This window comes from Eublepharis macularius, chromosome 18 (genome assembly GCF_028583425.1).
Source record: "Eublepharis macularius isolate TG4126 chromosome 18, MPM_Emac_v1.0, whole genome shotgun sequence".
Lineage (NCBI taxonomy): Eukaryota > Metazoa > Chordata > Lepidosauria > Squamata > Eublepharidae > Eublepharis > Eublepharis macularius.
Window position 1 is genome coordinate 19,098,907 of NC_072807.1, and position 16,684 is coordinate 19,115,590.

The 16,684-nt window shown below is 44.2% G+C and overlaps 1 protein-coding gene across 1 annotated transcript; it reads left to right on the forward strand.

The window, feature by feature from the left end:
• The first annotated feature begins 302 nt into the window (after positions 1–302).
• LOC129345250 (60S ribosomal protein L36-like) lies at positions 303–610 on the forward strand. The gene is given in 2 exon segments (XM_055002292.1): positions 303–537; positions 540–610. Coding segments are annotated over 2 exon segments (306 nt in total).
• Positions 611–16,684: the final 16,074 nt, after the last annotated feature.

Below are 16,684 nucleotides of genomic sequence, written 5' to 3' on the forward strand. Positions count from 1 at the left end.
ATTGTTATACTTTAGTAATATCAGTCTGTCCAATAATATGTCTCTTTCTTGTAGGAGAAATTCCTCATTCCAGACACCATCAGGCTTGGTGTTGCCTTGTTTCCCACTGCTTTCTCAAGAACGTGTCTTTCAAATGAATTTTCAAGAAGCCCACAAATGACACAACTGTAGGATGACACTTGTATTCACGTGAAAGGAGTTACAGACACGTTTTTGAGAAAGCAGTGGGAAACAAGGTAACAAGAAGCCAGGCCCCTCGTCGGACCATGTCTGGAATGAGGAAAAACCTCCATTGCGTAACCATGGCAGCTATAGCAATCCACTACTCAATGACCATTGGCCTCAACAAAGGCCACAAAGTGACCAAGAATGTGGTAACTCCATACCAGTGCCACCGCCGTGGGCACCTGACCCAACACAGCAAATTTGTTCAGGACATGATCCTGGAAGTGTGCAGCTTTACACCTTACAAGAGACGCGCAATGGAATTCTTGAAAGTCTCCAAAGATAAGTGAGCTCTGAAATTCATAAAGAAAAGGCCAAGAGAAAGCGTGAAGAACACAGCAACATTTTGGCAGCCATGAGGAAGGCAGCTGCTGAGAATGATTGAATTTCTTTGTCCAGAAAAACATCATTTTGAACACACACCCAAAAAAGAAGAGAGGAGGGAGAAATTTTAGCTTTGGAAATTTTTAAATCATGCTGTAAGCCACCTTGAATTATGTGGAAAGGTGAGGTATAAATACTCGGATAAGTAAATATGTAAATAAATGAATGATAGACAGAACAAACTACATTTGAGGTAACATGAGGCATCACAAAAGTTCTATCTGTAGTCATATCTGAGAGTCTCTCGATATGAGACATCTGATACATGAAAAATACATGTTGGGAGATGCAATGTTAGCTGGAAGGGTAGTTTAAAAAGATAGAGTTGGTGGCAGGGCAAAGGCTTTGCTTTGTACTGGAGCTGTGAGATGGGGCTGAAAAATGCCAGAAGGGAAACTTCGACCCATTATAACCTCTCCAGGTCTGAACTCAGGTCTGGAAGTCCGCTCCAGCCCATTTCCATTTCTCACTGCTCTCTGGTTGCCATTCCTCACAGTTTTAGACTGGAGAGGTGAAATTGACAGAGCCTTCGGAGAGGTGAAGATAAAATTAACAAAGAGTGATGTCTGCTGGCTCTCTTTTTTCAAACTACACTTCCTGGCTACCATTGCATCTCCCTACACTTGATGAACACATGCCGAGGTGTCTTGTGTAGAGAGATTCTGAGATCCAAGCCCATTATCATATGCAAGCCACCACTGGATATTGTTGATATGGTTTTTATTGTTGATAATGATGGTGGTGACGACGACAACGACAAAATAAGCATTTCTCACTAGAGCAGGCCATTCAGTTATTCAGGGCAGCCTGATGAGCTCATTAGTTACACAGTGTCAAGCGCGCATGTGCTGGGTGACCTTGGGCCAGTCACACTCTCAGCCTAACCAACCTCACAGCATTGTTGTGAAGTTTAAACAGAGGAGAAGAGAATGATGTGAACCACTTTCGGTCCCCACTGAAGAGAAAGGCAGGGCATAAATTAAGGAAATTCATTTTTTAAACCCTTTTCTTTTAATAGATTTTCCTCTTTCCTTCTGGAAGGAGGGGGACATGCCGTTCCTCCTTACTAGACAAAACGCTTCCTTAAAGCACTGTATCTGTTAAGACTTTCAGCAAAGCACTAGGGAGCCCAGAGCCAAATGCATTTGACATCCGTGCAATCCCATTTACTTCAATGAGACAACGTACACACTTGGAACACAGCGCAGTCTGTTTCCTCGGCAGCTTTCTTTATTCAATAAATAATGCGTGGAAGCCAACTTTTTTTTCCCCTCTTCTGGCTGTTGTTGTTGTGCTGCATACACTTAAGTAAACATTGAGCTCCATGTTCCCTTTAAAGAGTTCTGGCAAAGTGTAGCAGAGCTTAAATGGAATCATGCTTTCTCATGGGGGGGCCACAGCAGACCGGCTAGGAGTTTCATTCCGCTCCGCAGTTTCAAAGGCCTCTGTCTTCCCTGTTAATGGAAGAGAAACTCTCATTTTACTTTTCAGAAAATACCAATCAAAAGTGCTTTTGAAGATGAACTTTCGAAATTTATCAGGGCAAAGAAAGAATTTGAAACAGAAAAATAAAACATAGAGAAGTTGTTAACAGGAACTTCAAGAGCATGATTTAAATGAGAGTCGCTTCGCATCGGATCTTCGAGCCAAGCACTAAATCTTTGCAAGTGACTAGCCCAGATATCCCTTGATGACTCACAACAAGTGGCAGGAATTGGTAGCGATTGACCCCCATCATCCAGAAATAAGATAGATTGCTCCTAAATGTGGAAGTTTTGTTGCTAGCTACCATGGCTAATAGCCAGTGACAGACTTGCTCTCCATTAATTTGTCTAATCCTTTTAAAAGCCACTTTAGGTAGCTTTATATCCCATATCAAAGTCAATTCATCTGGAAGGCGAAGCAAAATTTGGATTTTTTCTTTCTTTCTTTCTTTCTTTCTTTCTTTCTTTCTTTCTTTCTTTCTTTCTTTCTTTCTTTCTTTCTTTCTTTCTTTTTTCTTTCTTTCTTTCTTTCTTTCTTTCTTTCTTTCTTGCAGAATGCATTCTACCCAACTTTTATTAAACACTACCCTTTCCTTTCAAAAGACTCACTTCTTGCTATCTTCTCCCTCGCATCTTCTCTTCGCCTCATGTTTCTCAAAAGGCATTTCTTTGAAATGCCCATTTGAACCTCCAATCCCCAAGTTCAGTTTTATTTTTAAACCGTATGGTTACAATATAATCAATTTATAGTGAGGTACCATCATGCAAATCCTTCTAGGTGCCTCAAAATAAGCTTTAAAAGGCAGGGAAATGAATGACATCCAACCACTGGGACAACTGAGAAAAAAAAAACCTTGAAGTTTTCTTTTCAGATCGCTGATCTCTTCTTGAGACATGGGGGAAAGCACAACTGCATGGTAGGATTCGCACAAGGCACTCCCTATGGCAGTGGTACAGCAGGCAAAGAGGAAAGCAGTATTGAAACAGACTTGGGGGGGATTCTCGAGATTGTCACAGAAAAAGAATTAAAAGGGTTCAACTGTGCTTTAAGAAAGGTCAGGCGCCAGAGAAGGTTCTACAAGATCAGAGCTGGAAGCAAAGATATAACACTGACATTAAAAAACAGGAAGAAGGAAGAATATCCTTCCTGTTGTGCACTGCTTTGCCTTCTGAAACAGCAGTCCTCAACTTTGCTGAACCTGTGGGCACTACTGGAATTTTGGGAGCATGGGATACGTGCCACCACAAGGTATCTATCATAAAATGGCTGCCCAAACTGGCCTGCTGCAAAGTGCTTGCGCACGCCTCAATCTTGTGCGATGATGCCACTTCCCGAAAGTGATATCATCATGCAAGCGTGGGGCCACATACACATGAGGAGCATCCAAACAGCACTGGGAAGGTAAGTGCTTGCCCCCCCCCACTCCCGCCAGAAGGGCAAGGGACCTGGTAACCCTACAGCACATGGTTGTGAAGACTAAATGAAGAAAAATAATGTAAGCTGCCTTGCATCTCCATTAGGGAGAAAGGGGGGTAAAAAATAAATAAATAGTGCCAGTCCATCCTTGCTGCTAAAGATGGAGATGTTTTAATGGGAGGAATGTTTGGGGTGCATTGGGAATAGTTGTTTCCGGGTTCCAGCATAGAAGGCTAAGGAAATAGACAAACATCACCAAGTCTGGTTGGGGATAACAATAATAATATTTGATTTATATAACAATATTTGATTTATGTACCACCCTTCAGGACAACTTAATACCCACTCAGAGCAGTTTACAAAGTGTGTTATTATTATCCTCACAACAATCACCCTGTGAGGTGGGTGGGGCTGAGAGAGCTCTGAGAAGTTGTAACTGACCCAAAGTCACCCAGCTGGCTTCAAGTGGAGGAGTAGGGAATCAAACCCAGTTCTCCAGATTAGAGTCCTGCTGCTCTTAACCACTACACAGGTCCAATCTGCAATCCCATTGCTAGCATATGAACTATTTAGAGAGTTGCCAACCTCCAGGTGGTGCCTAGAGATCTCCTGGAATTACTATTGTTCTCCAGTTTCCCTGGAGAAAATGGCTGCTTTGGAGGGTGGACTCTATCTTATACCCTGCTGACGTCCCTCCTCTCCCCAAGCCCTGTACTCCCCAGGTTCCATCCCCAAATCTCCAGGAATTTCCCAAGCCAGAGTTGGCAACCCTATAATTATTTAGGAACTATCAATAATAAAATAGCTTCCTTCGTGACTCAAAATATAATATGTACCAAATGGAGGTTAAGGAAAGGATGCTAAAATTTTGGACCAGGCTTAAAGAAGTAACTCATGAGCTGTGTTTCTGCTTTTGTTTCACAAACACACACACAAACACACAAATATATCAATGCCTGTGGGATATATCAAAACAAGTAAGTAAACAAAAAGCTAATTTTACAAGCAAGAAGGGTTTGTGTATCACCTGTCTTTTTTTCCAATCGGAATCCGGTCTTTCTTGCAGCTTGGAGACAGGTTTTTTTTTTTATGGTGAAGTTGTAAAAACCTGGAAAACAGGAGAGTTTATGGTTGAAGCACTAGCACGCCCTTTAACTATAGTAGTATTCATGGTTACCACGACAAGGAAGGTATTATGCTGGGATGGTAGTAAAGTTAAACCCGCCCTGGGGGCACTCTGAAATGCTAACAGCTCGTGCATACACTTAAGGGCTCTGGCGCACAGGTGCTTGCTGTCAAAGTGTGCACTTGGAAGGAAATCTTCTATAGCTACACCCCCCGTTATTATTATTTTTTTATTTGTTGTTTTGGACTGTAGTGCTGGAAATATTTCTCTAGTTGTGAACAACTATATTTGATTAAAAGCTGTCAGGTTTATCTACTTAGGAGGAGAGAAGAAAGATGTGTTTTCCCCAGAAAGGAAATCAATGTGTCTTTTTGATAGATGCAGACTGGAAAACTGGGAGGGTGTCGCTTTAAACGGCCGGAGTGGAAAGCCAACCAGACACTACCATTAGCTGCGGACATAATTGCAGTGGAGCAAAGCCTGTCTTTATATTGTATAATCCATGTTTACGGAATTACCTGATGACAGTGAGGCAATAGGATGGTAGCAAAAGAAGAGTGTGTGATAAGGGGAGACAATTTGCAGACAGAAGCAGAACAGAAAGGAGGGGTGGAATGCACCTTGAAAAAATAACATATGCATAGGGTTGCCACCTCAGGGTTGGGAAATTCCTGGAGATTTGGGAGGTGGAGCCTGGGAAGGGCAGAGTTTGGAGAGGGGATGGACCTCAGCTGGGTATAATGCAGTCCACTCTCCAAAGCAGCCATTTTTTTTCAGGGGAACTGATCTGTGTTGCCTAGAGATCAGCTGTAATTCCAGTTCTCCAGCCACCACCCGGAGGTTGGCAGCCCTACGCATGAACTTAGGGTTTCCAGGCCCCTTGAGTCCTCCAGCAGGAGACTGGATGTCTGGCACTTACCTCCACGGCTTCTGAGTCTTGTTTCACTCCTGGCGTGCATGATGATGTCACTTCCGGGAAGTGACATCATCACGCGGGTCAAAGGGTGGCCCTGGAGAGCTCCTGCACTTGCCAAAGGACTGAATCACCCCCCACGGGCCCAATTCAGCCTGAAACGGGCCTGTTGCGGGGCTGAATCGTCCCCTCCACGGGCCCAATTCAGCCTGAAACGGGCCTGTTGCGGGGCACGGAAGTGCACCGCAGTGGATCACTGGGGCACTCCGTACAGCCAGGGGGGTGCCCTGGGGGTGAACCCCCCCCCACTGGCCAGGTAAGTGTGTGCGAGGGGGGGAGGGGGAGCAGGGGATCCCCCACCCCCAGAAGGGGACTGGCAGCAAGCCTACATGAACTAGCTTTCTACTGAGTCAGGCTGTTGGCCTTTCAGGGCTGTCTTGTGTACGCTAAGTAGTGTTGCCAGTTCTTCTAGACTTACAGTGAAATCCTAAGCAAAGTTACTCCAATCTAAGCCCATTGATTTCAATTAGCTTAGACCAGATTGACTCTTCTTAGGATTTCACTGTTACAACTGATCTCCAGACTACAGAGATCAGTTCCACTAGAGAAAATGGCTGCTGTGGAGAGTGGACTTTAGGGCATTAAACCCTGCTGAGGACTGTCCCCGCCCCAAATTCCACCCTTCCCAAGCTCCACGCCCAAATCTCCAACCCGACCTCTGACCCACAGGGGTTCTCAGGGTTTTGGGCTGTGTTCTTTCACAATATCTATAATCAGGTCCTTTTAACTGGAGATACTGGGCATTGAACCTGGGGCTGTCTGCATGCCAAGTGCATACTCTACCATTGAGCTAGATCAGATTAATGAATCCAGCATACAGATTCTCACATTGTTCAACCAGTGGCTTCCACAAAGCCTACAAGCAACGCATGAAGGCCAAGGATACCACCAGTGGTCCAAGAGCGTCTGTAACCGTTTCTCAACATGAAGGTTCTGTTTAGCCATAATGGCTGAGCTAGCAGCTATCACCGCATCATGTGGCAGTGAGTTCCATACATTGACTGTGCATTGTGTGAGAAAGCGCTATAATTTGTCCATGCTGAATTGACTGCCCATTGGTTTTGTTGCATTCTAGTATTATGGGGAACGGAGGAAAATTTTGCCATGCTAAATTTTTTAAATTTCTACTATGTCCGGCCTTGACAGCCAATGTGGTATAGCAGTTAGGATGTTGGCCTAGGATCTGGGGAAGTCCACTGCGCCTTGGAAGATCTCTGGATGTCCTAGGACAGTTACTCTTTCTCAGTCTTCCATACCTCTCAGGGTTGTTTTGATGAAGGTAAAATGGAACAGGGGAAAACAATGTTACGAGCTGCTTGGGGGAGAAAAAGTGGAGGTATAAATCTCTAAATAAATAATAAATCTTAGTCGTCTTTCTTTCTAACTAAAAATCACAGAAAAGGTGATAGAAAAGCATCAGATAAGATGATCATTTTATTTAATAATAATAATAACAACAACAACATTCGATTTATATACCGCCTTTCAGGACAACTTAATGCCCACTCAGATTGGTTTACAAAGTATGCCATTATTATCCCCACAACAAAACACCCAGTGAGATGGGTGGGGCTGAGAGAGCTCCCGAGAGCTGTGACTGACCCAAGGTCAGCCAGCTGGCTTCAAGAGGAGGAGTGGGGAATCAAACTCGGCTCTCCAGATTAGAGTCCCACGCTCTTAACCACTGCACCAAACTGGCTTTACTTTTTTGGGGGGGGGGAAATATTTTGGGGGGAACCGGAACGGTACACTAATCCAAATGCAGCCCTGTCCCAATTCACACAAAGGCATGATCATAACTCCTAGACTCAAAGGCCTATACAGACCCCCTCTGTCTCCTGTCAAGTTAAATTTTCCAACTTTTGAACTAGTCTATGTATTTTTCTCTCTAACAGTTGTATGTCTTGCAGGAATAGCGAGTGACTTTAAATCCATGCTGTGAAAAACATCATATACCAATTTCTAAATGTCCATCAAAGGGATAGGGCAAGTTTTTTTTTAAAAAAACATCTTTGGGGAGGGGTAAGGATTTGGCGTCTGAAAACAATTAAACTTCAGATGTTGCCAAGGTGCAGTCATAATTATCGGCTTTGGTCCCTGTCCTGCTCCTGATAGCATTTGGAAATCACTGACCTAATTAACTGAAGAGCAGAACAGTTCACCTTTTTCTCAAAAATTTTTAAAAAAACCCTCCTCCCCCAATTCTTCTTGTGAGAGATTTCAAAATTACCTGCCTTTCCTTTTAAATGCTCTCATACACAAATCAAACCCAGCTGGCCTTTTACATTTATGACCTCCCTATCAATTGCCCTAGATGGTACACGCATTAATTACTAAAATATTTTCATAGTATACAGCTTTGCCCCTTCTTCCACTCATCCTGTTGAAGATAATTTTGGGTTTCTGATTAGACGAAGGAACAAGCAATCTTATTTACGGGGATTAAATCTCTCCAGCATCATAAAAGTTGCAAGTACAGTATATGGTTTTATAATGAAATTGGGATTTTTTTTTTAAAAAAAGAAAACTTCCTGGCCCAGACCTTGAAAGTCAACATGATGTTAACATTCTTTGCAATGCATAAACAGTGCCAAAACCTATTACAGTTGTAGTAAATTTTGATTACTGGAGTTGTTTGTTATTTTATGTCTAGAAGATAAAGCTAATATTGAGAATAGCTCTCTTCGCTTGCATGTATAAATTGCTTCCATAAAATATTATGTTTTGAAAACAATTAGAAATGAAAAAGAGAGAGAAATTATTTTACTGAGGATTTCCACCCCAAAATAGACGCTGCACTAAACATGCCCTCAAACTGTAGCAGTCTGGTTAGTTATCTCCTCCCCTTTGCCATATTGTGCAACTCACAAGTCTTCTGATGTCATAACATACAACACTTTCTGCTCCTCCCCTCCCGCCAGCAGTAGCCAATGATTTGCAGGTATGGAAAACAAAGTATTTTGCGATTAGGCTCCACCCATAATCCCAAATAGGAGCAATGCCCATAAACTTGTATGGCTTTACAAAAAGGGGCGGGGAGTAACTTGATCCTACTCCAGTGCTCTAACCACTGCTCCTCACTGGCTTGTATTACTGTTGCTTTATGCTGTGTGTGTGTTACTGGACCCGAATCATCTTCTTCCCTTTCAGTTTTGCTCAGCTTTATCTTTTTTCCCTCTTAATGGGCCAAGCTGGCATGGCACAATGGATAGGGACTATGGACTAGGATCCTGGGAGAAAGATTTTCTAAGCCTGCTTGGAGTCTCTAAGTGTGTCGACTATTTTAGGAGCCTCCATGGGTGATGAACAGCTAAGAAGGGTGTAATTTTTAAAAAAATAAATGATGCTCTGCAGGGCCGGATCGACGTGGGGGCAGGGGAGGTAGTCTGCCCCCGGTGCCGCCAAAAAGGGGGCGCTAGGCGCAGCTGCCAGCGCCGGGAGCGCATGGACAGCAGGACAGGGGGCGCACTTGCCACTCACCTCCTCCTCTGTGGGGCAGGTGAAAGGCAGCATGGGTGGCTGGGAGGCCGCCCACGCCATTCGCCTGCCCAGAAGGACAGGGGGCGCGTGGCAAGCCGGACTCCCCCTGTCCTGCAGGGCAGGTGAATGGCACAGGCGGCCTCCCAGCCACTCACACTGCCACCACCGCCAGCTCCGCGGCATGCCTGGACAGCCAGCTTGCCATGGGATGGCACATGCCACCCTGCGTGATGACACACATGTGAGTGGCCACAGTCTTCGGTTGCCCTGGGCACTGGCAACCGTAGATCCGGCCCTGATGCTCTGTCTGGTAGTGGATCTTCAAGGCAGGAGTATTTATTACAGTGCTTTTTGTTTTTCAAAAAGCCAGTACATGTATATAAACAGTGAAATCCTATGCAGAGTTGGAGTATCTCTGCTTAGGATTCCACTGAAAGTTGTGCCAATTTCTTCCCCCCTTAAGACTTGGGAGGAACCAGAATAAAGGTGCCAGTACTTGGCATCAGCAAGTTCTGTCACCAAAAAAGCACTAGTTTTTTAACATCTGCTGTCTGAGATTTTTCAAATGGGAGGTGCACCGTAGTTTGACCTTTGGGCCTTCTTGCATGAAAAGTATGTGCTGGACAACTGAGTAAAGGATCCTTCTGAGTTTCTTTGGACACTCCAAGACTACTGCCTTGGCCGCCGATATTTTTGAGCCAACCCTGACCATACGCCACTCTTCGGGAATCGGTACTTTACGAGATCTGTTGTGGTGTAGTGGTTAGAGTAACGGGCCAAGCAATGGTTCATCTACTTGCCATGAAACAGTCAGTCATTTGCTCTCATTCTCTAGCCTACCTCACAGGGTGGTTGAGAATAAAATTGAGGCAAGGATGTCCTTCTATGCTACTCTGCACACCTTTGAGGAGGTGAGAGGTAAAAATTCTCTAAATACTCAGTGTGTTGGGAAATGATGATTGAATCATAGAATCATAAGGTTGGAAGGGATCTTCATGATCATTTAGTCAGACCCTGCAGAATGCAGGAAATTCACAACTACCCACACATACACACCTCCAGTAGGGTTGCCAGCCTCCAGGTAGTGGCTGGAGATCTCCTGGAATTACAACTGGTCTCCAGGCCACAGAGATCAGTTCACCTGGAGAAAATGGCTATTCTGGGGGGTGGACTCTATGGAATTATGCCATGCCAAGGTCCTTTCCCTCCTTAAACCCCACTTTCTCCAGGTTTCACCCCCCCCCCCAGATCTCCAGGAATTTCCCAACGTGAAGCTGGCAACCCAGTGACTCCAGTGACTCCTGCTCCATATCCAGGAGATGGCAAAACACCATCAGGATCCCTAGCCAAACTCGCCTGGGGAAAATTGCTTCCTAGTCCCAAAGTGGCGATCAGCATTACCTTGGGCATGTAAGAAGAAACCACAAGAACTAAGCACTGATGGAACTCTTTCTGCCCTCCCTCTCGTGATCTGCCTAGGTTCACAGAACTAAATAACTTTGCCACTTACAGAAATACAACCCCCCCCCCAGCAAGAAATCCTGATTTTTATAGCAGTCTGAGTAACAGTCTCCCCCCTCCCCATGCACCCTCACACACACATATACTCACACAATTTTTTTTAATGGTGGCAGCATCAACCCTTGAACTAGCCCTCAAGAGTTTCCTGACACTCTGCCATTGGACTGCAGATTGTTCCGTCTTTCTGGGACCTGGAGAGCCGGGCGACAGTATTTCAGGGGGACGGGGAAGGAGAGAAGGAAGATTGATAAAGCAAAGCCATTGGTGTTATTTCTTATGCATGAAATTGATTAAATGCTTCACTAAATGGCTTATAAATTTACCTCTCATATTTCTGTCACCCACTGAAAAAGATTACGGTGAGACCCTCTATGGCCATGTTGTATACAATACCAAATTACAAAAGGTTGTAAAAACTAATGTTTTGTTTAAAGTTTTGAGTAGGACCATATGCCTCCGAGTGACCTTGAGTAAGCTATTCTAATTCAAAACATTTCAAAGAGGATAAAAGGCAGAGAGGAGGGGAAGACCACAGAATCCATCTGCATAATAATATTTTTTTTAAAAAAAATTAAACTCATATGGTTTTGTTGCCAGGATCTTTTTTTGAAGTTAAACACATGAAAGTTTACTGCCTTATACTGAACCAGACCCTTGGCCTATTAAGGTTAGTGTTGTCTACTCTGACTGGCAGCTGCTCTCCAGGGGTATCTGGTGGAGGTTTTTCACATTGCCCTACTGCCCGGCCCTTTTAACTGGAGATGCTGGGAATTGAACCTGGGACCTTCCGCATGCCACGCAGATGCTCTGCCACTGAGCCACTGCCCTTCCTCATAGTTCCACAGTATATAATGGGCTTTATTTATTTTATGTATTTATTTTGTTTGATTTATATCCCACCCTCCCCGCAAGCGGGCTCAGGGCGAGTCACACAACATCATACAATCATACAAACCACAGTTTAAATACAATAAATAGTTAAAATCATTAAAAATAATAATAAAATCCACAGATCACATTAAAAAGTGGAGCAGAATAGAGGAAAACAGGCAAGGGACCAGCAGGATAGTTCCTGACTTATGGCAGGATAGTTCACCAGCTCCTCAACCACTCTCATAGGCCTGGTGGAATATCTACATTTTAAATCCCGCAGGGCCCAGGTCTCAAGTGAGAGAGCATTCCACCAGGCTGCAGTAGGGTTACCAGTTCCAAGTTGGGAAATTTATGGAGATGTGGGGGGTGAAACCTGGAGAAAGTGGGGTTTGGAGAGGGAAAGGAGAGTCCACCCCCAAAAGTAGCCATTTTCTCCAGGTGAACTGAACTCTGTGGCCTAGAGACGAGTTGTAATTCCGGGAGATCTCCAGCCACTACCTGGAGGCTGGCAACCCTAAACTGCAGCTGGAACCAAAAAGCCTCTGGCCCTGGATTAGGCCAAGCAAACATCCTTGGTGCCAGGGACCACCAGCAGATGTTTATATATATATGGAGTTCAGGATACACCAAAGTTTGTAGAATGGACTTTATACATTAGATCTTTAATCTATCAAAGTTTTGTCTACTCCGACGACCAGCAATGGGTCTCCAGGATCTCAGGCTGAGATCCTTCACACCCTTGCCTGCCTGATCCTTTTAATTGGAGATGCTGGGGACTGAACCTAGGACCCTCTGCATGCGAAACTCTCAGTGCCTTCACCTGAGTCAGACCCTGAGCCAGGGTCAGTGATGTCTACCCTGATATCTAGTGGCTCTGCAAAATCTCAAGTCCTTCCATATCAACTTCTACCTCCATAGAACTTCCTGGACGAATGAGGATTTAAATCCAGATCCTAGTCTAAAACTTCTGGGCGGGATTGTGGTTTGGTGGTAGAGCATCTGCTTGGAATGCAGGAAGTCCTAGATTCAGTGCTTGGTATCTCCAGTAAAAAGGCTCAGGCAATAGGTGATATGATCTCAGTGTAAGACCCTACAGAGCCACTGCATGTCAGAGTAGACAATATACTGACTAATGGTCCTACCTAGAGCCGAACCACACGATACGAATTACACGAGACCAAGCGAGTGTCAGGAGTCCTGTCTTACCTCAAATGCCCGTGTCCAGCATTCTCTTGATGAGCACGTGTTCTGGTCCAGGCACAGATTCTTAATGTTATGCTCCAGTGTGGCCACAACGGCGCGTGTTCACAGTGGCAACCAGCAAGTCGACAGTACAGAGTGTCCTTTTTTCCTGGATCTTCCACTTCCTACCTGCAGCTCACTCCACCATGCTCTCAGAACTGCAAGTACATGATGCTCACATCTATGCGCAGAGTGCAGATGCATGATGGGATATCCTTCCCGCTACTTGGAGGAACGTGGATAAAACCCATGCCGCCACGAACACGGGTTCGATGGAGGTCCTGCATTCCTGGCATGTGTAGTTGAAAACAACGTTGGAACATGTGTAAGTGCATTTTCGTGTCATTCACGTGTAATTCGTATTGTGTGGTTCGGCTCTCAGTATCAGCTAACTTTGGCTGTGCTGTGTTTCTTTATCACTGCTTAGTCTGTGGTGTTGCTTATCTATGATGTCCTTAAATCATCTTATTCTGACACTGATGTTAAGTTTCCTTGTCTGCTTCCTGAAGGATTGGAAGACAAGAGTATACATTTTAAATTAAATAAAAGTGCATAAGTTAATTTTTCCCTGCTGGGGACATGAGTTGTTTCAGTCTGATACAGGCTGTGTTTACACACATTAGATAGCATCCTCTTGATGAACTAGGGCAATTATTTGCAACTGGGTTTTCCTGTTTCGCATAGCTGGATTTGCAACTGGATTTTTCTGTTTCACACAGGAAAATCCAGTTGCAAACAACTTCTATAACTCATTGAGAGGGAATTATCCGATGATGCATGAAAGTAGCAACAGTCTCCTGAGATAAGAGTTCCAGATGGGATGGTAGTATTATCACAAGAGGTTTCCCAAACCATTTCGGACCATGCTCTGAAAATACTAGACAGTTTTTTGGCAGGGAGATGGTGGAGAGTACACTGAAGTCATAGCTGACTTATGGCAACCCCTGGTGGGGTTTTAATGGCAAGAGACTAACAGAGGTGGTTTGCCATTGCCTGCCTCTGCAACCCTAGTCTTTGCTGGAGGTCTCCCATCCAATTACTAACCAAGGCCAACCCTGCTTAGCTTCTGAGATCTGATGAGATCAGGCTTGCCTGTGCTTTTGGGGGAGCAATACTTAATTTTCTAAAGGAAAGATGCAAAGGCTCGAATCTGGATGGGAATTGTGCCGTATTTCTGGAAAAGAAGCTCATTTCGAAAGTGTTCTGGAGACATGCAGCATTTTCTCAGTGGTGAGGGAAAGGCACCTAGTACATGTTCAGAAAACCTTTATGAAATCATATAAAGACATGAACACACATGTAGCTGCCTTAGATAGAATGCAACCATTGGTCCATCAAGGTCAATGTGGTCTACTCAGACTCATAGTGGCTCTCCAGAGTCTTAGGGGGATATGTTTCACATCACCTACTCATTGACCCCTTTTAACAGCAACTTTCTGCATGCTATGCGGATGCTCTTTCATCGAGCCACAGTCTATGCATTCATAGGTCTGCTTCAAAATGAGAGGAGATGGGTAATGGGGGAGGGGCTAAAAGAGGAGTGGGTGGGCAAGCTCAAAAATCACCCAAGTCTGCAAGAGCCCCCTCTCCAGTTACGCCACTGCTTGTCCTATTTTGAAAAACAATCCGGTCTCTGGCCTCAAGGAACCTCCGCTCTGCATGCCAGCTAGCAACTTGGAAATCAAACTCTGATGAGAACACATTTGAAAGCCGTAAAATCTCTACTCAGAACATTTGCAGCAAAAAGGCACATTCCAAAACTAGGCCCTGAACCCCTCACTTTGGGGTTCCCCATTTTTTGCTCCATACTCCAGTAGACACTTGAGTACACCCAGAGAAAAAGAACCTTCCTCTCCCCGCTTCTTACTTTCCCCTTCTCCCCGTATTTCCCTTGAGACTTAGCCCTGAGCGGGAGAGTTTCAGAGGTGCCACTCTCTGGGGTGTGACAGAGTTTGAACTACATCAAGTGTTTTAACTGACATAATTAATATTTTTAAGGGAGCCATTGACATTGTAAGCTCTGTACACACTATTTACCTTTTCAACAGGCACAGTTAATGCTCTGTGACAAAGTATATTATTTCTTGCCTGTAATCCATTCATGAAAAGGTCAATCTCTTACCATTATTTTGTCAACGGAGAAGTGTTACCTCTAGGCAATAAGTTAATTTTTAAATTAGAGGAGAAGAAGGAGTTCTTAAGCTTTGGGCTTAAAAAAATACCTATTTGTTATATAATGAACAGTGCCACTTGGTGCAGAATTTGCATTTAAGAGAAGCACATGTTTGTCTTAGGAATACACTAAAGAAATTCACTTTTAAACTTTCAAAGGATTTTTTCTTTGCAGAAGGTGAAAGATAAAGTCTCTCAAGAAACATCTTAGTCGGAAAACTATTAGGCTTGAGTGCTGTCTGAGAAACTGGGGGGTTGATCAGGAATCTCAGGTTCCCCCGCCTCCAGGCCAACAATTTGAAGTATATCCTTGCAGCCACAGAAAGAAAGAAAGAAAGAAAGAAAGAAAGAAAGAAAGAAAGAAAGAAAGAAAGAAAGAAAGAAAGAAAGAAAGAAAGAAAGAAAGAAAGAAAGAAAGAAAGAAAGAAAGAAAGAAAGAAAGAAAGAAAGAAAATCCAAATTTTGCTTCACCTTCCAGATGAATTGAACTTGATATGAGATCTAAAGCTACCTAAAGTGAATTTTAAAAGGATTAGACAAATTAATGGAGAGCAAATCTGTTGCTGGCTATTAGGAAGGAAGGAAGGAAGGAAGGAAGGAAGGAAGGAAGGAAGGAAGGAAGGAAGGAAGGAAGGAAGGAAGGAAGGAAGGAAGGAAGGAAGGAAGATGGTGAAATAATATGCTTGCCAAACTCCAGGTGGGGCCTGGAAATCTCCCAGAATTGCAACTCATCTCTAGACTACGGAGATCAGTTTCTCTGTAAAAATGGCTGATTTGAAGGGTGGACTCTATAGCATTATACTCGGTTGATGTCCCTTGCTTCCCCTGACCTAGCCCTCCCCAGGTTCCATGCTCATAATCTCCAGGAATATCACAGCCCAGACCTGGCAACCCTAGTATGTCCAATTCCACATATCAAATTCCATGTTTGATGATGTGATCAAAGAGTTGTTTTACTATAGTCACTGTAATATCTGGTTTATGATGTCTCAAGCTAAGAACACAACGCATCAGGAAGTTCTACTCAGGCCCCATTGAAATGACCCAGACCAATGCAATAAGCTTCATAGTATGGCTTTACTTTCATTCATTTCCATGGGGCTTGCCTAGAGCAAGTACTGAAAGGAATTTTCAAGGGGGCTTATGCTCCTCTCCAATGCTTTAGAATGTAATCTTAGCATCACTGTTTCTCCAGTGTGCTGCCCCTATTTCCCACCATGTCACTCTTCCTTTCCATTTGCTCCAAGGCACTGAACTGGGACCTGCAAGCAGCCTTTCATCACTGCTTTTGACAAATACTGCATTGGATGCTCTGTTGTGTTTGGTCAGGTTTTTCCATGGAATAAAAGCAGGGGAACCTGCAGGACTTCTGACTCAGTAAGTCACATGCAGTCCATGAATTGACGCCTGCTTGGAATTGAAAAGCCAAGGTCTGTGGCCAAACAAGCTTAAGTTACTGGGAGGGACTGTCAGTGGGAGAGAGTATGCCTTCCATATAGCAGGTCCCAAGTGCAATGCCCAGCAGACCAGATTGCTAATCCTAAATAGCAAATGATGCGAAGGATCCTGGTTTACTGGTCCCAGTCAGAACAGATCCATTGTCTCCCAACCTGTGGTCTTAACTAGAGGTGGGCATGAAACGGGAAAATGGCAGTTCGTTACAGTTCATGGTTCGTAGCGTTTCACGAACCACAAACCTGCATGAAATTGGCCGCTTCGTGAACCGGTTTGTTTGGTTCATGAATACGTCACTTCCAGGGAGCAGAAGGGCTGCAGAAAGCCTAGGA